The sequence below is a fragment of the Mauremys reevesii genome, linkage group 2 (genome assembly GCF_016161935.1).
Source record: "Mauremys reevesii isolate NIE-2019 linkage group 2, ASM1616193v1, whole genome shotgun sequence".
In the NCBI taxonomy this organism is placed as follows: domain Eukaryota; kingdom Metazoa; phylum Chordata; order Testudines; family Geoemydidae; genus Mauremys; species Mauremys reevesii.
This window is the reverse complement of record NC_052624.1, coordinates 157,821,852-157,845,978: the sequence shown is the minus strand read 5'-3', so window position 1 is coordinate 157,845,978 and position 24,127 is coordinate 157,821,852. Positions and strand designations below refer to the sequence as shown.

Sequence of the window (24,127 nt, the reverse complement as noted above, 5' to 3'; positions counted from 1 at the left end):
GCCAGAGACAAGTATGAACCCATGGCCACATTTCCCATCTCATGGACTCAGGGCCTTGGCTAATATTGAAAACAGCGGGTGTTTCATGCAAGGTTGTACATTTTTTTTTTAGCTTGCCCCCAATAAATGATGGAAAACATAGCTCAGCCTAGGCAAGGGGCATAATCTAAAGGTCAGCTCAAGTTAAATCAATACAGAATGCAAACGGCGCATAGTGTGTGAACAGTGCATGGACTTGTCCACCAATAATGCAAGAAAGTAATAATTAATAAGCAGCTTATAAAGTGCAACACACACAGCCAAGCACATGCACAATAATACAATACAGTTAAAACCTCTTTAAAAACAAAAAAAGGTATAAAAACATGAATAAGCTCATGACACTGTTTAAACAGACACCAAGGACATTCTTATGCAGGGGCTGGCAGACATGAACACAAGCATATCTGTTACTTTTTAGGGACGGGCTGATAAGGTATCCAGGGGGCGAGTGAGAGAGGTGCACTTCCACTCTCAAGGTGCAACCAGGGTAGAGCTCCTGGATGGGCAACTAGTGTGACTGCAAAGATCTCTCTGCAAGGAAGGACTCAAGCAGGATTCCTTGAATATAGCCAGGGCCTATGCCATTCAGGGCTTCCAAAGCCGAACAGAGCCGGATTAAAATCAATCTGCCACTTCGCTGGCGAGCCCTGTTTTCTTTACACTGATTGACTGTAAATGAAGAAGCGATCCAACTTTGCCTACAGGGTGCTTCAATCTGCTACTTCTGCTCATCCCTTTGAAGCTATCCTTTAAGTTTACTCCATGGCAGGCTCCATTTCAGAAATCACAGGGGCTTCTAGACAAAAAGGGACTGAATTTGTGTTTTAACAATCCATTTGGTGCCTCACAGGATCTCTTAGCAACCTTCTGTGTTAGCAGATCAGGGATGCTTATTTTCACCTTCACCGGGCTCAGGATGCTCATGGTATTGGTTCTAATGCACATCTTGCTATCAGGAAGGTGTCACATGCACACGCTCTCTCTACACCTGAATGTGTGTTCATGCACTGGCGCTGGGGAAGCTTCCCTACTGGTTCGCATAATACATCAGGCCAATAGTAGCAAGGTCAGCTGCGGCAGCAGGACAGAGACTGGTCAGACCATTGGGTAAGACAACTCCATGTCATTTTACTTCTCATGGAGCAGACCAGTGTGCATCACTGTCACAGGGGGTGTTTGAAATGTCACTGGAGCAGAGAGAAGTTCTTCCCCTCTCTGGGTAGCCACAGCCTGCATCGCAAAGACACAGCAGTGGCGAGCCTTCTTCAAGCACTGATGTTAGCTGTGTAGTGAGTGGATAGCTCTGAATGATAAAATACTGGCAAGGATAAAGATGTTGCTCTGGCAAACTAAGCTATCGGTCCTACCGCTCAAGGAAGAGGAGAACTGAGCCTCATTTCCCCCTCACTTGCAGCACACAAGGGTAAATCAGGAGTAGCTCCACTGAAGTCAATGGGGTTTAACAGTATAAGTGAGAGGAGAATCAGGACCAGAGCTAATTGAGCCCGACCTGGCAGCCTAATAGCAGCACCATTATTAGAACGTTGGGATTGCAATATTGTGGCACTCCAACCTAAATGAGGCCCCTATTGCTCACAGTTCCTAAACATCTCTCTGGGGAGAATCTGTTGTGGGGACTGGGAGCCAGAACTGTTTTCTCCCTGGGCCAATTCAGAATCAACAGTAAAAGGAATGGCTCCAGTCCCACCATGCTCATGCCAGCAGAGACTCTGTTATGTTTAAATCAACATTTGCCACAGCAGAGGATTATCAGATGTGCAGACTGACACATAAAAAAATAATATTCCAGCATTCAACTCTCATAAAAACTGCATTGATTTGGGTTGGGTGCTGATGCCTGCAGCGCAGCTGCTCAACAGCTCCATTTTACTTGCTGTGCCAGCACATGAGAAGAGGATTCATTTTATTTTGTTTTAATTCTCCTAATGCAGTGGCAATGCACCAAGAATGCCCACAGAAATCCAGCTACCTCCAAAAGGGGAGAGGCAGAGTTTGCCTCACCTTATCCAGATAATGGGGACACAGCCATATGCCCAACTGGGAAGATGGAATGTGTGCCAAATGCTGAACCTGCTGGAAGCTGAGGACATCTAATTCCTGGAAGCACATGTAACCCCTTTCCAAAGGCAGTACATTCTAGGAACAGAGTTAAGTTGCTCCTGGACAGATGGTGCGTGGGCTTTTCTTGTCACATCTATAGGCAGAGGCATATGGTAATGGTAAACACCCATCTCTACTGCTGAAGAATTTAGAATGTCTTCATATTCTTCTGGGGCCATCTAACCTATCTAAAATGAGAAGGCAATGGGTAATACATAAGTTATTCAGTTTTCTTACCAACTGTTGCTGCATGAGGATTTTAGTACTATTAATAACAGGCACATTCCATCACATCTCATATGCAAAGGACTACTTTCGTTCCATGTAGTTTGCAATTGAGTTCTTGGGAAGAAATCACATATTTAAAGAGATGATCCTTTATATAGTTTTTATTTAAGTCTTAGCTGACACAGGCAACTGAAATTTGCTGCTAAATTAATCAGGACAGGGTAGTATAGTGCATTTTGATGCAACATTAAAATCAGTGCTGCCTCAGCAGGATTTGGAGCTCTTGATTCATCCCTGTGCAATGTTAAACCTGAATTATAGTACTGCAGTTCCTTATTTGCAGGCTTACCTGATTATTTGCTTTTACTAATGTGTAATTCAGCTTAAAGACTATTTACTAAAACTAAACTGTGTGAACACACAGAGCATTGACAATGCTACAGTAGCTTCTTTTATTTGTAAATTAATTTGATACAAGCAAAACACATATTCCAAATCCTTTGACCTATGTTCTCCCAACTCCTCCTCTTGGATATTAACATTTGAAGTATACTGAATCTGGCACCTTTCACCGACAGCCTTGCACACTGCACTCCTGTTTATCCATGGAAAAGGTGCTGCATGAGCAGCAGAAATACACGCTTCCCCCAAACAATTTCAAAGCTGGCCTGAGAGAACTCTCTCTAAAGATGAAAGGGCAGTTTAGTCACGATGCCCACATGTTCTTTGGCCTTTTCATAGCCCCATAATACTTGGCATCTCTGCTAATGCTGCCAATCAGTGCTACTGTAATGTATTTAGTAATGCAGACACCTATCCATTAGGAAATGCATGGAGATCCACCAACTAGTTTTTTCACATAGGCAAACAAATAACTAGCACTAATTATAATCACTTGGTTGCAAGCAGCGTGGGGCAGGGAGAAGGAAGATTGGTGAAAGGGAAAGAACAGCTCCCCATCTCCCGAAGCATCACATGTATCTATCCTGATTTCTCCTACAGAAGCATGACAACTGCTGTCATGGAGAAACCCTGCTTTCCATTTCCTTTGGGGAAGGCGACCACACAAAGTGGTGGTTTGGGTCATTTGTGGCAAGAATGCTTATTTTTAAACACCTCCACACTTAGCTCTAGCTGATCTTCGGCACCTTTACATTGCAGAAGAAATAATCCTAAAGATGAAGATTTATATTGTTAGCAATGGACACGCTCAAATGATTAACTGAATTGGATTTAAATTTCATTCCAGTTGTAAAGCGTTTGCTTTCTATTGATGAGTGTTGCGTGATCACAGGTTTGATTATATCAGTCAGTCACAGTAATAAAGAGATCGATTGATTATCTGGGGACTAGCTCAACCACACAACATGCTGGCTCATCAGAAAAATAATAGTCCTGAATTTTCATCTAGTGGAATAGAATAATCTGAACCTTTTATAGGGGATTTGGCCAAATACTGGCATGAAGATAGGAAATGGGAGTGAAATGTCTTTTCTACATTGTTTTCTATTTGGGTTCAGATCCATAAAGTTTCCTTGGGGGAAAAAAAGGGGGATGTCTGTACCAAAAATAGACAATACTCTTAGAAAAAAAGGTGATATATGCAACTGTGGAATTTCTAATGACATAAAAAGCCTAGGTCTGTCATAGATTATAAAGTCAAAAGGAACCGTTGTGATTAGTCTGACCTGCTACATAAACCAGGGCACAAAACTTCCCTGGATTAATTCCTGATTCAACTAGAGCATCTTTTTTTTTTTTTTTTTTTTTTAGAAAATGACATCCAGTCTTGATTAAAATTGCCAATGATGGAGACTTTACCACAACCCTGAGTAAATTGTTTCAATGGCTAATTACCCTCACTTTTACATGTGTGCCTTGTTTTCCGTTTCAATTTGTGTAGATTCAACTTTAAGCCAGTGGATCTTCTTATACCTTTCTGCTAGGTTGAAGAGTCCTCCATTCTCAAATATCTGTTCCCATAGAGATATTTATGGACCTGGACCAAGTCACCCCTTCACATTCTCTTAGACTCAAGGAGCTCAATTTATTTAGCTCAACTTATCACTCTCAATAAGGCAGGTTTAACAATTGTTTAATCAGTCTCATGGGTCTTCTCTGAATCCTCTCCAACTTTTCCACAGCCTTCTTAAACTGTGGACACCAGAACTGGGCACAGCACTCCAGCAGCAGTCATCCCAGTGCCAAATACTTAAGCAAAATGACCTTCCTCATCCTACTCAATATTTCTGTGTTTGTACGTCCAAGGATGGCATTAGCCCTTTTAGCCACAGTATCACATGGGAAACTCATGTCCAGCTGATTAAAAAAAAAATGAGGGCCATGATTAGAGTCACTGCTTCCCTTTCCATGCTTACTGATTTGTCAAAACTTCGCCTTGTTACACAGGGCCTAATCCAAAGCCCTGGAAAATTACAAAATTGCTATGAAACACACTTTGTTGAAACTTACAGACCAACTTTGCTTAGTTGGGACAGATTTCTTGTGGCTACCTGCTTTCTGAATATCTTAGTAGCCCATTGACTACTCATAGTTACTTTGTGGCAACAGGAATTTCAAAAAAATTACTCGTGAAGATCCTTCCTGTCTCTAACATCCTAGTATATTTATCCAATGCTTCCCTTTCTTCAGAGTCCATTAGGTTTCTGTAACAATGTTAGACATTCTAATAAAATACTAATTATTGAAAAGGTCACCATTGCCAGATCCCTGATGTAAGCTCCATCCTCCATTAGTCCTCCCTGCTATAGCCACCTCAGATTAGAGTAACGTACAATCTTCACATTGCAGTAACATTCTGGAAAGCGCCATCCCATTCAAAGCCCATAAGCCCAAATGAATGAGTTTTCATGCACAATCCGCACGAAAGCTTAAACTGTTTACAAAAGAATTATCAGGTCCTCTGCAGCATGGGATAAAAGGTAACAGGCTCCCCAGGAGGAGCTCAGTCTAACACATAACAGCTTTATAAAACATTCAGTAGTAATACAACCACAGCCTTCCCAGTCTAAAATAATCCCACTGACTCCGACATTGCAGGTTCCACTTAACAAATTACTCTTCTCACGTTCTTTGACTTCAACACACACATCTTCACCTCACTCCCCTTCTGATCTAGTACTAGTCTCTTCTCTGTTCAACTTGTTGGTTCAAGAGCCGTCTCCCCTGCAGCTCCCACTATTTGGAACAACTTTGCCATTTCTCTCACACTCACATTAGATTAGAAATGCATACTTACTTCTCTGCCTTGCCCAAGCCTCTGAATAAATCACCTCTGCTGTGTGTTCTTGGGTACAACATCCTTCTGAAAATCTGCATCCCCCAAATCCTTTGCAGAGTAAGGGAGAGATTTTCAGAAACACCAATGGAAGCCTCTCTTTTACTGGGAGATGTGCACCTTTTTGCCTCTGAAAATCCCCACCTTCTCCCTCACATAAACAGATTTAATAGACAAAAGGCTCAAAATTAGGCCCCTGTTAATGGATAATTCTGCCTTTATATAGGACTCGGCTATTGATTTATTTATTAATCCCATCTGAAATCCCTTCTATTTATTGAACTCTGAGTACTACACATTACCAGTGAGAGTGATGCACAATCCCCAACGGGCTGCAGGGATCAATTTATGAGCCTCTTGCCCCATTCTGCAAGGAGCTCTTTGCAGCTTCAGAGCCATATTTAGCTCTATTAATCACCCCTTATATGTTAAGTTCAGCTAAGATGGCAAAATGAGACTACAAATATTTGAAGGATGTAAACATCAAGGATGGAGTGGAAATATTTAGGGGTGGCAAAAGGGGATTCAAACTGGCAGTAAGAGGATAAAATTAAAGGGGAAAATTAGAATGAATCTTGAAGAGGGATGTGGAGAGGACTTCCTGACAGGGAGAATGCATTTGATCAGGAAATAATCGCAAACACAGCTTCCTCCTTCAAGTCCCTTCTGAAAACTCTTCCTCTATGTTGCCTACAAAATATGCAAAACTGGATGGCATGTAAAGCAGCAGGGACAGCACACCAGCTGCCTAATCATCTTTGTGTTCCCTCTTCCTGTTCTATCCACCTATTGTCTCCTGTTAATACTTCAAATGTAAGTTCTTTGGGGGAAGGGACCATCTCTTTGTTGGGTGTCATTACAGCATTTAAAACTGTGGGGTCCTGGTCTACAACCGGGGACCCTCAGCATCCCTGCAATATAAATAAATAATAGCCTTCCAAGGGAAGCAGTGGATGTGCTGGACCTTGGAAACTGTTCAGTCAAACTTCAGAAACCATATTTCAGGGAATAGTCCTGCATTGGCAGGGAGATAAAAATCACAGGAATTGGAGTCAGAGTTGACTGAATACGTGCTATCGAAATTGGATCTGATAGGTATTTTCCCCTCTCTGAATCCAATTCTCAGTGCTTAAACAGGAAACTGTCATCAAAACATGGTGCAAACGGTATACATGTACTGAATCTCTGACACCATTAAGGAAGCTTTGGCTGCTTCTTAAAAGCTCTAACCCTTCTTAGTGCATGAGAATTAATAAATAATAATAATAATAATAAAATAAATTATTAATAATAAATTAATAAATAGTAATAATCGTTTGTATTTCTGCAGTGCCCAGGAGCCCCAGTCGTGGTCCACAACCACAAATGCTGTAATGAGTTTACAGCCACAAGAGCTATTGCCACAGACTATGATCTGTTCTGGTTTGAATTTGGTACTCAGTTTCCAAAGGCACTGAATTATTTTAAGTAGGCTGTTTACCTTCATGTGAATAGAATTAGCCTTATACAATGAGCCTTTATGTGAAGTTTTATTGTCCAAAGCAAATATGACCTGTTAAGATTTACAGGCTTTATTAACAGCAATAACCATTTTACAACCAACATCAGTAAATCAGGGTTTATTGAGAGCTCTACAGTTTTAATGTGTGGAAAACCATTAAACTGTCAGCTTTTCATCTGACATAATTCCTAACTTTTTATGAAAGAGAGATTTTCCATTTAATTGGGGAGTATAAAGCAGCACAGTTTGGAATAATGAATTGTTCCGAAAACAACAAATAGGTTTTGTCTAAATAATGATGAGTATCAAATGGTGAAATGGTTATCTTTAGTTAGTACCATTCCCATAAGCTTAAGGTAAATAAAAATGATAAACCCAGGCAAATTAGTCATGTAATAGTCAATATTCTGCATGCACTGGCTCTGAACCTATACTGATATTGCCAACTCTTGCAATTTTATTGAGAGTCTCACTATATTTAGAGTTTTCTTATAGCCTCAGCATCCAAAATCATATGAGAGCTTGCATTAGGAAAAAAAAAAGTAAGATTCTCAAGTTAAGTTCCTAACTCTTTATGGTTCACATTTTAAAGTTTTTCTCCATAACCATGAAGCCTCAAAAAGAGGAAGGCAAATAAAAAGAACCCAAATTCTATTTTTTTTTTAAATCTCATGATTTTTGGAGCCTAATTTGTGAGTTTTGAACATCTGGGGGTCATCTGAACACCTAAGTCATTCAGTTAGTCCTGCCTCCACCCTGAACTGCCCCAATAACCTGCCCTGACTTTACATTTTAAGATTTTGATTTAATACTAGGATAGCTAAGCAGTGGAACAAGTTACCTAAGGCAGTTTTGAAACTGCAGTCATTGAAGGTTTTTAAGGCTAGGTTAGACAAACACCAGTCAGGGATGGTCTAGGTATACTTAGTACTGTCTCAGCACAGCGGGATGGGCTAACCATCTTGAAGTCCCTTTCAGCCCTACATTTCTATGATTTAAGGATTCAAGTTGTCAATTTCAATTTAAGGCTGGGGAGGGAGGAGAAATGCCTATACCAAAAACTCTGAGAGTGTCATAATAATAAATAATAATAATAAACTTACAACACTGATAAAGACCAGCAGCATTAAATTCTAATATACAAATAAATGACCTGAACAACTGGAATGACACTATTAAATCCTTCTGCTAAGATTCACTCCAGCATTCCCAGATGGCCCCAATGCAGATTTACTCTCTTCTCTCCATTCTACACTGCTGGGAGGGGCAATAACTTCAATCTCCCAGCATCTAAAGCCTTGTCCCACTCTAAGCCTCATATGATGTACATCCTCAAAAGGCAAGGATTTTTTTTAAATATGCTAATCCAAGCCTTTAAGTGCTACTATAGAAATTTACTATTCTGAGTGATCATTTTATTTAGAGGGGAATTAAATATTGGTAACAGAAGTGTTGCTATGTAGTTGAACAGTCAGAAAAGAACACGCTATTGTATCTAATCTTTAATGCTTTAACAAGAATGACACCACAGTGGGAAAATCCTTTGGGATTACATCAGGGGCATCTTTGGCCCAGTTTGTTTTAAAAGGCAGCAATTGCATAAAAAGAATCACCAATTACTGACCATTATCATACTTTCCAGGGTTTGATATCTATTTTCAAATGGAAAATTGCTGATAATTCTCAAATCCTCAATAAAATTCAAAACATGTTGGCTCTGAATCACCATAATTTCTTATCCCCTTTCTTTCAAATTACTGAACTCCAACAGTGAAAATGGTCTTTGACTGTTTAGCTATCTGCAACGGGAAACAGCCAAATTTATATAATTGTTCAGTTCAGCATACATACTAGCTAGGTTGGATAGCATTTATTTACCTAGTGGGTTAAAATTTGTTTCTTTTGTTTCCAAGGAAAATGCCTGAAATTTGTTTAATTTATCACTTATAAACTTTCTGCTCACCCTGGAGCCTATGTATTTGGAGAATTAATGGCAAAAAAACCAAGTCTTTCAAGGATGATATATAGTAAACTGAGCAATGGGTGAAATTAGATACCATTGAGGTGGATGTAGTAGCAGAAATTCTCTTGATAGAGAAATGAGTGCTAGATGTGTAGATACACCTCCTCCCTACCCTTATTTCTAAACTAGCCTGCAGGATCTTTTAATTTGTATCCCAATTTGCCTCATTTCTTAACTCTTCCTGGGTTTTTGATGGCATCTGCGCAGCATGTTTTCCATCTAACTCAGAGACTGTGTTTTCTTTTTTGCAATTTATTTTTCCTGCTTCTTTTGTCCCTCCAATTAGTAGATACCATAGTGATTTGAGAGACAAATGACTTCTAGTTGATACCAGTTTCTCTGTTTATCAAAGGATGCTAAATAGCAGCATCACAGATGCAGCTCTGGCATTTTGGAGAGTAAATACAGCATAGTATAGCATGGGCAGGCCCAGACTCTTAGCTCCGAGCCCAAAGGTGGATTAGCTAGCTAGCTAGCACTATGACAGGTTTCAGAGTAACAGCCGTGTTAGCCTGTATCCGCAAAAAGAACAGGAGTACTTGTGGCACCTTAGAGACTAACAAATTTATTTGAGCATAAGCTTTCGTGAGCTACAGCCCACTTCATCGAATGCATCAGATCCGATGAAGTGGGCTGTAGCCCATGAAAGCTTATGCTCAAATAAATTTGTTAGTCTGTAAGGTGCCACAAGTACTTCTGTTCTTCTAACTAGTACTGTAACTCCCACAGGAGTTACGTAGCTATGTTTATTGATGCACCATACACTGAGTTGTGGGACTGCTGTCCACTCCTGCTGAACATCCTGCTATTCAGAAAGGGAGGTAGTTCCATCTATAATACAACAGCCCTCCCAATAGCGATGCCAAGCATTTCACTAGGCATCATTTAGTTAGACCACTGCTTTACATGGGCTATTAGACAAGCCCTCCTCTGAACCAGGAAGCAGAAAGAGTAACATCAACAGGGCCAAAATCATCATTAGTTCGACCTCAATGGAGCTACACCCGAGCTTACATATAAAGCATCTACTGTGTCCCCGGCATTTTGAAGACAGATATGAAGACAAGTGCTTAGCCCTAACGGACGATGCACACATGCAAGAGGAGCAGCATAAAAGCAGTGAGATTGAACCGTGCTATTCCATGTGCATCTTGTTAGAGTCACTTTTTCCACCTATATCAGGCATGAATTTTGGCCCCTTGCATATTTTAAAATAAAACAGACTGGGATTAAGAGAAGGGGAGTATGCATGTGGGGTGCTACCTATTTTACCCCAAACTGTGTGTGCTACTCCAAACTGCTATTTTGGAGGTGGGTGGTTAAGTGATGGGGAGGGAAGAGAAATGTTCAAATAAGCACTTGTTTTTGTTAAGTAATTACATCGGGGGGGGGGGGGGAGGCCCAAAAAAAAAACCCCAACAACTTAGAAGCCTCAAAAATCACCTGCCACTTCATTCTGAAGATGGAATCATGAAATAACATCAAGACAAAGGCTTTCAAAACAAAACTCTTCAGAATGGGTAAAAAATGTAAAACGATCAGAAGTACAAAACAGACCATTTTACCCTGCTGCACTACTGGACATAGCGGAGTGTCCAGCCACGTCAGTGTTTGCACCATGCTTTGAACACAGAGGATGCTAGAAGTGCAAAGTATCGTCATTATTATTCCATATGTTCTTTACACTCACCTTTCACCATTTCAAAGCAGAGGCTACCATCTATTTCTCTGCATTTGACAGGTAAGAGCAGATTGGTGCCTTGCTGTCGTGCAGTCTCACATATTTAGTCTCTAAAGCAAATATTTAAAACCAATCATCCTCAAGCTCTCACGGGTGAAAAGGCCAGTTCTACCGATATCTGTGCCTTCACCTCCCCATTACTCTACTCCTTAGGCACAACTTCATTGACAATAAAAAACTGAATTGAAACTGGCTTTAACAACAACAACAACAACATGTCAAGAGGCCCTAGAGTAGAATATTGTAATGGCACTCAATTTTTACAAACACCTGGAACAGGCTTTAGTTGATACTTCCCCACTTCCCCTTCAAATATATCCACTCCAAAAGAGACTAGCTAATAACAGTGATGTCAAAACCAGTGCCTCCTCTCTCACCTCAGCTGCAGGTACTCCCTCTGGTGGCCGACAGTGCAGAACAATCATTCCTTCAATAGGAACCTCCTTTCCTTGTGGGTCTTGTTCAAAGTTTTTCCGCAAATCTGAAAAGAGGTGAATGCAGTTGTTACATCACCAATGCAGTTTATTTGGACTAGTTTCAAGCTCAACTGCTGGGATGTGAGGTTTTCAAAAAAAAATTCTTCATGCAGTTTATTTTATTATATATATATATATATATATATATATATATATATATATATATATATATATATATATATATATATATATATATATATATATATAATGGAAGATATTAACAATAAGGATTAGTAATTTTCTACTATGTATGTTCAAAGCACTTGACAAACATTGACTAATATCCCTCTTTGGAAGGGGTGGGTGTATAAATATTTTTATCCCCATTTTACACATGGGAAAACAGAGACCGAAAGTAGTGACTTGTCCAAGGCCACACAAGTGAATCAGGATTAGAACCCAGAACTTCCTCCCTCCCACTTTGTATGCATCCCCCCTAAACCATTCTGGCTTTCAAAAGGTGAAGAATAATCTCCAGGAATGCTATGTAGTGACACTTCAACACAACTTTAAAACCAGTTTTTTCCAGTGAATACTGATAAGTCAAAGGATATTATTTTAAAATAAAACAAATGAAGCTGATCTTGGCTTGTTTAGTCTAACCAAAAGAAGGCTGAGAGGGGATATGATTGCTCTTTATAAATATATCAGAGGGATAAATATTAGGGAGGGAGAGGAATTATTTAAGCTTAGTACCAATGTAGACACAAGAACAAATGGATATAAACTGGACACTAGGAAGTTTCGACTTGAAGTTAGAGGAAGGTTTCTAACCATTAGAGGAGTGAAGTTCTGGAACAGCCTTCCAAGGGAGTAGTGGGGGCAAAAGACATATCTGGCTTTAAGACTAAGCTTGATAAGTTTATGGAGGGGATGGTATGATGGGATAGCCTAATTTTGGCAATTAATTTGGCAACTGATCTTTGATTATCAGCAGGTAAGTATGCCCAGTGGTCTGTGATGGGATGTTAGATGGGTTGGGATCTGAGTTACTACAGAGAATTCTTTCCTGGGTGCTGGCTGGTGAGTCTTGCCCACATGCTCAGGGTTTAACTGGTCGCCATATTTGGGGTCGGGAAGGAATTTTCCTCCAGGGCAGATTGGCAGAGGCCCTGAAGGTTTTTCGCCTTCCTCTGCAGCATGGGGCACAGGTCACTTGCTGGAGGATTCTCTGCACTTGAGGTCTTCAAACCACAATTTGAGGACTTCAGTAACTCGGGAGTGGATGGGTGAGATTCTGTGGCCTGCATTGTGCAGGAGGTCAGACTAGATGATTATAATGGTCCCTTCTGACCTTAAAGTCTATGAGTCTATGATCTGTATATTGTAGCAATATGACTCATTAAAACTTCCATCATTAACTATCCCCATGTCTGACTGGATTTTCTAATGCAAAAAAAGTTTGCACTTATAAAACATTGTGTCCAAAGGTTCTTTGGACACTTGGCAATAAATACACAATTAAAAAAGGAGGCACAATACCGCAACTAGCAATTTGAAATCTATGCAGACACTGCAGCAAGTTATACAATTTCCCCCAGCACTAGACAACATGCCCATATCTTCCAAGATAGACACCATTACATACTGTCAACAACTTAGTGAGTTAGAACTTTAAACAGTGTTAATAAAAGGCTGAAGGAAGAATAATGGTACTCTATGGGGACTGGCAGGTTTTTAAATACCATTTTAAGCCATTGTGGATTTTTAGATCTGGCTATAGCTATGCTCAAGCATTGGGACCCACCAGGAAAAGAGTGGAGGAGGGTGGGCAGGAAAGAAGGTACACAAGTAACCCATCCAGTAGCAAATGAACAAAGAAACACCCACACAGCCTCCCTCCAACAACCAACCAAATATGAATGACAAGGAAAGAAAAGCAGCTTGAGGCTTGCCCAGAAGGATTCCACCAAAGTGCAAATTAGGAAAGTCATAATGGATGAAATTCACCCCGTACAGTGGGGCCAGCACAAAGGTCTAAGATTCACTTAATTCCCACTTACATCATATTTTGATTACTTAATGGTGCTGTACCTCTGCACTCCATTTTTATATCCCCGTATGTGTGTTTTAATAACCATTTTATTCAATACTCCTTTGGTCTTCCTTGATATTGGGATATAATTCCACAAAGGCAAATCCTGATCTTACTTCTACAAATGCAAAGAGGAACTGCAAAGCTCCACCATGCAAAAGGAAGGTCTGCAGGTGGGACGCATGGAGGGGTGCACACCACTGGCACAGAATCCACATATGTGGGGACTCCTCCGATGGTCATGCTTTAGGCTTGGCTGGAGGAAAGTCAGACGTGGCTAGCGCATTCATTGTTGGAAAAAATTCTCCACTCAAGGCGCATAGTAGTGCTACAGGCTACCCTCTTAGGGTAGAGTTGCCTCTATCACTTCTCCACACCCTTGGGAAAGCTTTCCACCTCTTCCCCAAGGAGATTCCCAGGTGACAGGTAAATCTCCTATTACACAAATCCTCTAGTCCTTCTTACCCACCTCTCCCATGCTAGCACTGCAGAGGATACTTGATGAGACTGGAGCAGCCTCCCCAAGCAGTTCCACCACCGATGTTCAGCCTTGGGAAAGAATCCCTTATACCCATGGGGATCCCTGTGCCAGAGTCTGGATTTGCCCACTAATAGACAGATTTGCCCATTCCTTGCAGCCATGCAAGCACGTGAGAGACTAACCAGAAGGAAGGTTATTTACAGCATGTACTCCAAGTGAGGATGTTTCTGTTAGACAAAGTCGTTTTCTTTAAACAGATTGCTCAAATTCCACAATTTGGATTTATTGATTTAATTTTCTCCAGTGCTTACAACTTCATGAAATACGTCCCCCTTAAGCAGCAGAGGCCCTGAATCAGTTACACTTTTATACATTTTATAAATACATTAAGATTTATTTTTAGCAAGTCAGCCACTCACTGGAAAAAGATGCAAATATCACATTTATGATTCCCTTTTAATGTCCCCCCCCACGTAGGGCACTGTAAATAAATACCGGTTAACTATTTATAGAGATATTCATTAATACTTAGAATACAACTGTGTCCACAAGAGCTTTTTGTTTCTCTGTCTTTCAAATTGCTCTATAAAAATAGCTACCCGCTATTTCAGAAAACTATAAATTGTAATATTGCTTTAAACTTATGATTCAGAATCACAGGTTCTGAGTGAAAGAAGGCCACCTGAACTGGTGTAAAAACAAGTACCGTGATCCAGGTCTGAAATGAAATACTAGTGCTCTCTGCACTATCACAAATTAGATCTGTATGTTCTCATCTGTGGTCCCCTAGGGTATATTCCCTGAGTCAAAAATCCATGCTCCAAATTAAGCAACTGGGTTGTTCATCAGAGACAGTCTGACACAGGTCCATGACAAAGTGAGCTCCTGAAAACACATGGGGGGATATTACAGAATCCTATTCAGAGATTATTCATTTTGCTTGTCTGAACTATGCTCAAGGTCCCACCATCTTTGATGCTCTAATTTCTGGACGTGTTTTTGTGCTGTCCATCCCACCCCCCACAAAAACACTAGTGCAAGAAAAGGCATCAAAGGGAATGGTGAATGAAGCAATACCATTCTCAGGTGCACCGCTCTACTGTGGTCAGTATGTTACAGGACACAGATATGCGGAAGAACATGGTCCATAATGCTTGCCAAATTTGTAAAATATCTGAAATTACTTATGAGAGGTAGGTATGTATTATGCAGATGATCAGATTCCACTGTGATTGGCATGATGTATATAAAAAACCAGACAGCTAAACCAATCCACTTGCTTCAGTTCATTCCTTGTTCTCTTTTCACTCTGACACATTAAGGGGAGAAAAAAAAATCATAGCACAGAGAAAAGTCAATAAAAATTCAATTCAGAATAATAGTCTTTTGCAGCTCAGCAATACGGGGGAATTATCAGCTCATTCAATGTTATGACAGTTAATGCAGTGAAATAAAAATTGAATTTACACATTCAAACTAAATCAGCCAATGAAAATTCAGTCACTTATAAAAATCAGGGGGTTAGTATGTTGTCCTATTAGTTTGCCCAACTGTTTTATTTAAATTGGTCCTGCCAACGAAGCATAATTGTAGAAGCAAACTCCAAAACAATCTTCATCTGGGCCAAAAAGGAAATACACAGATAAGGCAAAATTTCAATGTGTTCATAGTCGTTTGAGTTTATGATGCTTGCTTAATTCTGCGGAGCATTTATGGTCCTTGGATCAGAGTAATATTGTACCCATTTTACAGATGGGTAAGCTGAAAGCGTGAAAAGGAGAACTAGTTTGTCTGAAGTCACCCAGTGAGTCAAAGACTGAGCTGGAAACAGAATCCAGCAGTTCTCACTCCCAGTCCCCTACAAGAATCCTAACATAATAAGTGCAAATCAAAGCTGAGCAATTGTTTCCTTCTTTTACAGACTTTTTTACTTACTTATTAATTAACAATGTAGGGTATTTGCCTAATAACCAGAATTAGTGATTTAAAAGTAAAAGATAAACTGGGACCACAAGAGAGTCAGAGGAAGTATATTCCTGAACCCTCAACTAACAGCAATGCTGCAAAAACACAGCTCAGACCCCTCCATGAGAAAAATGCACCAGATGTAATTGTAAAGTGAAAACCAGATGAAGCTTTGAGTACCTCCAGTCATATAACACTCTGTATTATAAACACTCGTATTCGGGCACTGTCTACTGCCATTGGATTTTAATGTTACTCCTCGCCATAATGCTGTTTATTGTGTTTCCTAGTTTCTCCTGCATCGACATAATGATCTGTTGATTGTGAGTGATAACACTGCAGTGTAGTAATTCTGATATGAGGAGCAGAGATGGACTGAGACAGAAATAGCTCCCCAGCCTGAGGAAAACTACTGCCCCTTCTCCCCAGTATTTTACAAATACTGGCATTATGCAACCTGCCTGGTAGCTATGTTTCTTCTATACTGTTTCGGTGGTTAGGACAATTCATCTCTAATCTACGGTACAGTGGCTGCCATTAAAGGAAATTAACATTTGTCAGACCAGATGAGCTGTATCCGCAAAACCACAGCCTTTCACTATACTTGTTACAAGAAATAATGGGAGTGTGTGCCCTAACTTGGAAAATAGTGATTTTTCAGTGGTGACTACTATAACTACATTATAACTACACTGACTTTAGTGAAGTAACACTAGGAATGAATCTGGGAAGAATTTAACCTTCAATGCAACTTCACCAGCATACCCTGAAAAAAAATATATTCTAAATTCATTCTTTACTTTGCTTCTCTGCACATTGGAGTGCCTTTCAAACCCACCTTTGGGCAAGAAACTGACATATATGGCATGTTTTGGAAATAGTTTGAACAGCAGAGCATAAAATATACAGGCTAATACTGCAGGTCAGAAAACAGTTACAGTTTTTCATGAAAAATACTGGAAGTACAGTAGAACCTCAGAGTTGTGAACACCTCATTACCATTGGTCTTTCAAAAGTTTACAACTGAACACTGCCTTAATACAGCTTTGAAACTTTACTATGTGGAAGAAAAATGCTGCTTTTAACCATCTTAATTTAAATGAAACAAGCACAAAACTGTTTCCTTATCTTGTCAAAATTTTTTTTAAACTTTCCATTTATTTTTTAGTAGTACAGTAGTACTGTATTTGCTTTTTGGTCTGCTGCTGCCTAATTGTGTACTTCCAGTTCCAAATCAGGTGTGTGGTTGACTGGTCAGTTCATAACTCTGGTATTCGTAACTCTGAGGTTCTACTGTATTTAAAATGTTGACAAGCACAGCAAAAATTTTTGACCAGAGCTAATATGTTATACACATCTAGGACACAGAATTCAGTTAGCCTTGGCAAGTTAGCCAGATTCACAACCCTGGCACTAATTTACAGTATAGCTGATGAAGTAGATTACTGTTGGTTATATTATAATACAAAAAGTTTTGATCCTCTCCACAATGTCCTCCAATCTGAGATTGGCAGTGGCCCTGGAGGTTTTTCGCCTTCCTCCGAAGCATGGGGCAGGGGTCGCTTGCTGGTGGATTCTCTGCTACTTGAAGTCTTTAAATCATGATTTGGAGCATTCAACAGCAGAGAGTCAAGGGAGAGAATTAGTTCAGGAGTGGGTGGATCGGCTTATGTGGCCTGCATCTTGCAGGAGGTCAGACTAGATGATCATAATGGTCCCTTCTGATCTTGAATTCTATGATTCTATGAGAAGCATATGTTGCGCTTGTCACTATATTTAAGTGCAGTAGATGGCATGACCTTAGGAGCAACAGCTCCTGGTTTTCCAAGCCAATGTCAAAACATGAAAACAGCAAAATAAGGAACAACTTCCCGTTGCCACATGAAGAAAGACAAAATTATTCTTAAGTCTCTATAAAAGTACCAGGCAGTAGAATATTAGCCCAGTTCACAAGTGAGATGAATAACCTCTTAGTTAGACTTACCTGACCTTTTCTTCAATGTCTCTTTTAATGTCTTAAAAACAAGGGCTCTTTTTATTTTTTTTTTTATTGTAAATGATATGCTTGTTCCCATAAGGAACAATCTCTTCTTTCCAGGGACTCTGAAATGTCTGGCAGGCTGTACCCTAGTCTCAGTTCTAATAGGGATGTTTTTATCACTTTTCTTTGTAGATCTTTCATCTCATTTGTTTTCTGGTGACTGTAATTAAAAAAAAAACACCCCATTTTCCTGTTCTCATCCTGCTTCCCCCACATCAGCCCACACGATCAATGATGTGTTTCAATATTCAAAAGCAGATTTAGAATAGCAGAACACAAAAAGCCTCTACTATATTCTTGCATATTTTTCTGTAAAACGTAGCAGACATACATTGTTAAATGCTTCTGCAGATGTCTTTAAACCCTTGTCATCAGCACAGAGCAATAGGGCACATTCCAGTAGGTTTTCAATTTACATTAACATTTCTTTTTGCATTGCATTGTTACGACACCTGTGTGCATGCAATCCAAGCAGAATCTCTAAAAGAAACAGACTTGCTGAGTACACTTCAAAGAAAATCATCAACCAACATTAAAATAAAAAGGAGCTCCGACAAGGCAGCGTCAGAACAAATATGGTGTGTTTTCTCTGACGCTCCTGTAGTATTTCACAGGGAGCGCTAGCAATGACAACAGTACTTTCCTAGTGCCCGGTTACCTTTAACCTTAGCATAACAGCAAAAGCGTGAATAGCACACACTGATTCCACTTACAGGCTATGCGGACTGATGCCTTCCTGCTTTTTGAGGTCCCTAAATGGCTCCACGCAACACACTGACACCAGTAATCTTCTGGCCCATGAAAATCCTCCACTTGCTGCCTTGTCACGTTGATGAACACCTCTCGAACCTTCAAGCCTGAATAGGAAAGATATAGGAAATTAGCTGATGCAGGACATCTTACTCAGGCATAAAGCTAAGGTTGGCCAAACCTTTTCTCTATAATTAACCAATTCCATTTTTAATCAAGGCAAAGCTTTAATTAGTTTGACAATAACATATTACTGCTAATTAAATCCGAACAGCTGAGTAGGTCAGAATGCACAAGTCAGAAGAATTACTGACCGAGTTTGGGCTTTCGAACAATGTAATATCTGCCTTAAAAACCTTTTCTTTTGTGCCTTTGCTTTCCAAATGTTTTTATTTACTGATTTGATTTGTTTATAAACTACAATAAAAGTGCATCCTCATCCAGCCCTCTTGACAACCTACTGAAAATACACTGACAGGCCAGTCAATTAACGCCTGATCAAATTAAACACTCAGAGACAACGTAAGTATGACAAGAACTGATTGACTGCCCCACTGAATCCCTGCCAAAGTTACAACTCACCCACATTCATGAGGAAGGGAGAAAATGTGAGCCTTGCACTGTGCACTAGGGTGTCTGTCTAAGTCTGGCTGCTGCAGTCCTGGGGAGAAGTGAGTTCCCAAGGTCTGAGGTCCTGATGGAGAATGCCCTGCCTGCTGACCAGTCTTTCTTGTATTGATGGGTTAAGTAAACCAGACACCATTTTAAAGCAGTGTCTTTCTTTACAGTTATCACAGACGATGGTGTTCATACCATTCAGACAAGCATCTTGTTTGTTTTATTCAGTCTCTTTCCACAGGCCCCTATGCATGGTACAACTGCCCTGAGTTCATCTGCGGCCCTACATTTAAGTCCCTCTTAAAGGCCCATTGGTGCTGTGTTAACTAGGGTAAATCTAGCTGATGTATATATTAAAATGAGTCTGAATTTGTTATTCCCCGTTCCCTAACCTATGCCCACTTATCTGTCTGTCCTTAGACAGTTCTTCAGGGATTAGTCCTTCTTGAATCTCCTAGCCCATAATAATTATAATGGGCATTAAATGCACTCATCATCGTATTCTAGAGTTGGTAGAACATATCTTATTGTGGGCGCAAACAGCATAAATTATTTTAAGGCAAACAGGGATCTTCCATATTGTTGTGTGAGCTAATGAAGAGCAAGGTGTACCGGACACAAGTTGTAACCCGGACCATACATTTTACCCAGATGAAAATTCTAGCACTGGTTCTGTTTGGGCATACAATTCCCAGTGATTTTGGGGGTGAATAATCTGAGCTGATAATACTTCAGAGAAAAGTTTACAAATATTTCCTCAAAGTTGCACTAATTCTAGGAGAAGCATGATCAAACAGGTGCATTTTCAACTTTTACAGTATTATAGGAGGCTCACTTTCATTACCAGAAAGATGCAAATAACTCAGAAAGAAGTGAGAAAAGAGTGAGACAGTGACCAGGAGAAAGGATTGCCTAATTAAGAACAAAACAGGAAGAGAGCTAACTGTTCTCTAATTGCTATAGTCTACCATTCATAATCTGCTGGGCATGGGAGATATTCAGCAGTACCTTCCTTTAACCCAGAGGTGCTTGACATCAGGCTTGAGGGCATGTATGGGACATATTTAGTGAGACCTGACATTTCTGATACATGCTGCTGCTACTACAGCTGTTTTACTTAATATAAGAAACACTGTGTGTGAGAGTGGAGATGGTCTCCTTTGAAGACTCAGGAGGTTTTAACTCTGGTTCTAGCAAAATGGGACTGGGAAGAAGAGGAGGCAGTAGTGGAGAGACAATTCATTATGGGGATTCTTCTGAGGGTTTCAGGAGTTCATAGAGTTCCGGGGGATGAACAAGAAAGGTGATATTTCTCATCAGAACCAACACACACACACACACACACACACACACAGTATATAGCAACAGTGGTATCCTCATATTTTCAGTTCCACGAAAGCACAGAAGAGAAAGTTACTCACCTTGCAGTAACTGAAGTTCTTCGAGATGTGTGTCCCTGTGGGTGCTCCACTGTAGGTTATGGTGCATCCCAGCGCCATTGATCGGAGATTTTTGGTAGCAGTGCCTGGTCGGGACACACGCACTCAGTTGGTATCTCCCGTCCCATTGGAATCTTCCTGAGTGTGTGCGTCCCTCACCCTCCTCAGTTCCTTCTCTATCGTGGAGAAATCATACTAGTACTCCAAAGGAGAGGGGAGGTGGGTGGGGAGTGGAGCACCCACAGGGACACACATCTCGAAGAACATCAGTTACTGCAAGGTGAGTAACTTTCTTCGAGTGCTGTCCCTGTGGGTGCTCCACTGTAGATAAATGTGAAGCAGTACCCACTATGGTTGGTGGGATTTTGGAGTTGTGTGAGGAACAAAGGTAGACAGTACCATATGGCCGACTATGGTGTCTGCCGTGGTATCCCATGTGATAGCATAATGTTTGGCAAATGTGTGGTCAAAATGTCCACGACTGCCTTGCATATGTCTGTAACAGGTACGCTGTGGAGGAAGGCAATGGATGTTGACATTGCTCTCGTAAAATGAGTCCTAACACCCTCTGGTGGTTGAACATTCTGGATCTGATAGTAGGATCTGATGCAGGTGGAGATCCGCTTGGAGAGTCTTTGCTTAGAGATAGCATCACACTTTGATCTCTTGGTAGTAGAAACAAAAGCCTAGGGGATTCATGAAATGGTTTAGTTCTGTCAAGATAGACTGCACGGGCCCGTTGGACGTTGAGGGTATGTGATGCAGCTTCCTGTGGTGTCATGTGAGGGCTGGGATGGAATACAGGCAAGTGTATTGACTGGTTAAGGTGGAAGGTAGACACCACCTTGGGGAGGAATTTGGGGTGGGTTTGTATGGTAAGCTTGTGTTTAGAGAAAATGGTGTAGGGAGGGTAGGCCATCAGGGCGCTTATTTCACCAACCCTTGTTAACATTATGGCAACCAATAAAGCCCCTTTCCTGGACACGTGGAGCAGGGATGAGGTGGCCAGGGGCTCAAAAAGGGGTTTCATAAGAGCACAGAGAACTAGGTTGAGACTCCAGGAGGCTACTAGTGAATGAATCTCAGGATAGAGATTTTGCAGGTCCGTGAGGAAGCGTTTCATGATGGGGCGTGCGAAAGAGAATAGCCATCCAGAGTGTCATGGAAGGTGGTAAGGGCCACGAGGCATACTCTGATAAAACTGAGTAAAACCCGTCCTGTTTTAGTTCGAAAAGATGTCAGGGAGGGTTGCAGTCTGGGGTATTAGGCATCTGTGGAAGCACCAGATGGAGAAGCATTTCCACTTTTGCAGGCAAGTCTTAGGAGTGGAGTCCCTTCTCCTGTGCAGGAGACATGTCGGACCTGTTCTGAGCAGGCTAATTCGTGGGATTGAAACCATGAAAGAACAACACTGTCCGATGGAGTTTCCAGAGCTGCAGATGAGGAAGCTGACTGCAGTTCTGGGAGAGGAGATGTGGTCTGTTGGGGAGAGTACGGGGAGGACGGATGGACATGCATAGCAGGTAAGGATACCATGTCTGCTTGGGCCAAGCTGGGGCAATAAGTATGACCCGGGCCTTGTCCTCTGTGATGTTGCGTAGAACCCTGTGTATGAGTGGAATCAGTGGAAAAGCATACATGAGGGAGTTGTTCCAAGGAATGAAGTGCGTTTCCGAGTCCCGCTCTGGAGCAAAATAGATGGCATTTGCAGTTTTGAGGAGTGGCAAACAGGTCTATCGATGGAGTACCCCAGTGAGAGGAGAGCTGTTGGGGTATCAAGGATGTAATTCCCATTCGTGTCTGCTGAGTTTGTCGGCGGTAGTGTTGTGACACATGGGCAAGTAGGAAGCGGTGACTTATGTGATGATGTATGCACCAATTCCATAGTTTAATGGCTGTTGTGCATAGGGAGTGAGATTGTGCTCCTCCCTGCCTGACAGCTTGGAGTTCTAGGAGATTGATGTGCAGACGCATCTCTGATAGGGACCAGCGGTCCTGTGCCTTGTGGTCGCCTAAGTGCGCTCTGCGATCTATCTGGGAAGTGACTGTGGTCAGCATGAGTACTGGGGAGTGTGGATGGAAGGGAACGTCCGTGCATAGGTTCTCTGGTTTTGTCTACCAATGTAGGGAGGCCAATACGTTTGGTGGCAGAGTCAGTGTTATGCAGAAACTATGTCTGCTGGGTTGGATGAATGTATATATGGAAATAGGCATCTTGTAAGGTGAGGGCTGTGAACCAGTTCCCCTGTGCAGTGTGGGTATTATTGTGCCCAATGTGACCATCTTGAATTTTTGTACATGTACAAACTTGTTAAGTTGGCATAGGTCCAATATAGGTCTCCACCCCCCGCCTTTCTTTTGGGAGTAGAATCCTTTTCCCCGATGTTGCGTTAGCACATGTTCAACTGCATCTAGGTGGAGAAGATGAGCCACCTCCACGCAGAGAAGGTGCTCATGAGAGGGGTCCCTAAGAGGGATGAGGAAGGGGAAAGGGTGGGCGAGGAAATAGGAAAGGGATGGAGTAACCTGACAGCTATTTCCAGGACCCAGTGGTCCTGCGTGATATGTTGCCAGACATGGTGGAAAGTCAGGAGGCGGTAGCCAAATGGGCAAATAGGCGGCGGAGTCAAAGGGTGGTTGCATATACCCCCGACCAGTACTTCAAAATTGTTTGTTACCCAATGGTGGGAAGTAGTTGGTTGCACCTGGCTTTGCCTGCATCTAGGAGGTCTGTTGCAGTTTTTCCCAGTATCATACAGGGACTGGGGTCGGTGATATTGTTGTGTGCTGGGCCTTTGGTAAGGTTGATACCTTTGGTAAGGTTGATACCATTGTCTCCTGATGAGGGATGGGTATATGCCCAATGTGCACCAAGTGGCTCTGGAGTCTTTCATAGTGTGAAAGATTTCATCTCTCCCCCACCCCTTTTTTGGGGGGGGGGAAGAGGATATCTTTGTCAAAGGGGAGACTCTCCACTTTGGACTGCAAATCTTTGGGGATACCGGATGCCGAGAGCCAAGAAGACCAGCACATCACCATTGCAGTGGTGCGGGCCGCTGGATCAGTCATGTCCATGGATGGTTGTAGTGCCATCCTAGACACCAACTGACCTTCAACGAGGACTAACTGGAAGTCCGCTCTCCTGTCCTCCGGTATATGGGAGGCAAATCAAAGAACTTGTTGTAGTTGTCATGGTCATAGCTTGCAAGGAGGGTAGAATAAATTCTAAATTGAAAAGTAGAAGAGTATAAACCTTGCGGTCCAGGAGGTCAAGACATTTTGAGCCCCATGAGAACTGCTTGTAAAGTGCAGGGGTGGTCAGACAGCACCAAGGGTAAAGACCCTGCAGGAGATCCTTTACCCTCTTG

The 24,127-nt window shown here is 41.5% G+C and overlaps 1 protein-coding gene across 8 annotated transcripts in view; it reads right to left on the bottom strand.

The window, feature by feature from the left end:
• The window catches only part of UNC5D (unc-5 netrin receptor D), a 428,876-nt gene that overhangs the window by 122,578 nt on the left and 282,171 nt on the right, over window positions 1-24,127 (bottom strand). For all 8 annotated transcript variants that reach the window (XM_039525941.1, XM_039525940.1, XM_039525939.1 and 5 more), the window contains 2 exons: window positions 18,666-18,809; window positions 11,332-11,435 (listed from right to left, as the gene is read on the bottom strand). In XM_039525941.1, coding sequence (XP_039381875.1) covers window positions 11,332-11,435; window positions 18,666-18,809 — 248 coding nt within the window. The remainder of the gene's footprint in view (window positions 1-11,331; window positions 11,436-18,665; window positions 18,810-24,127) is intronic.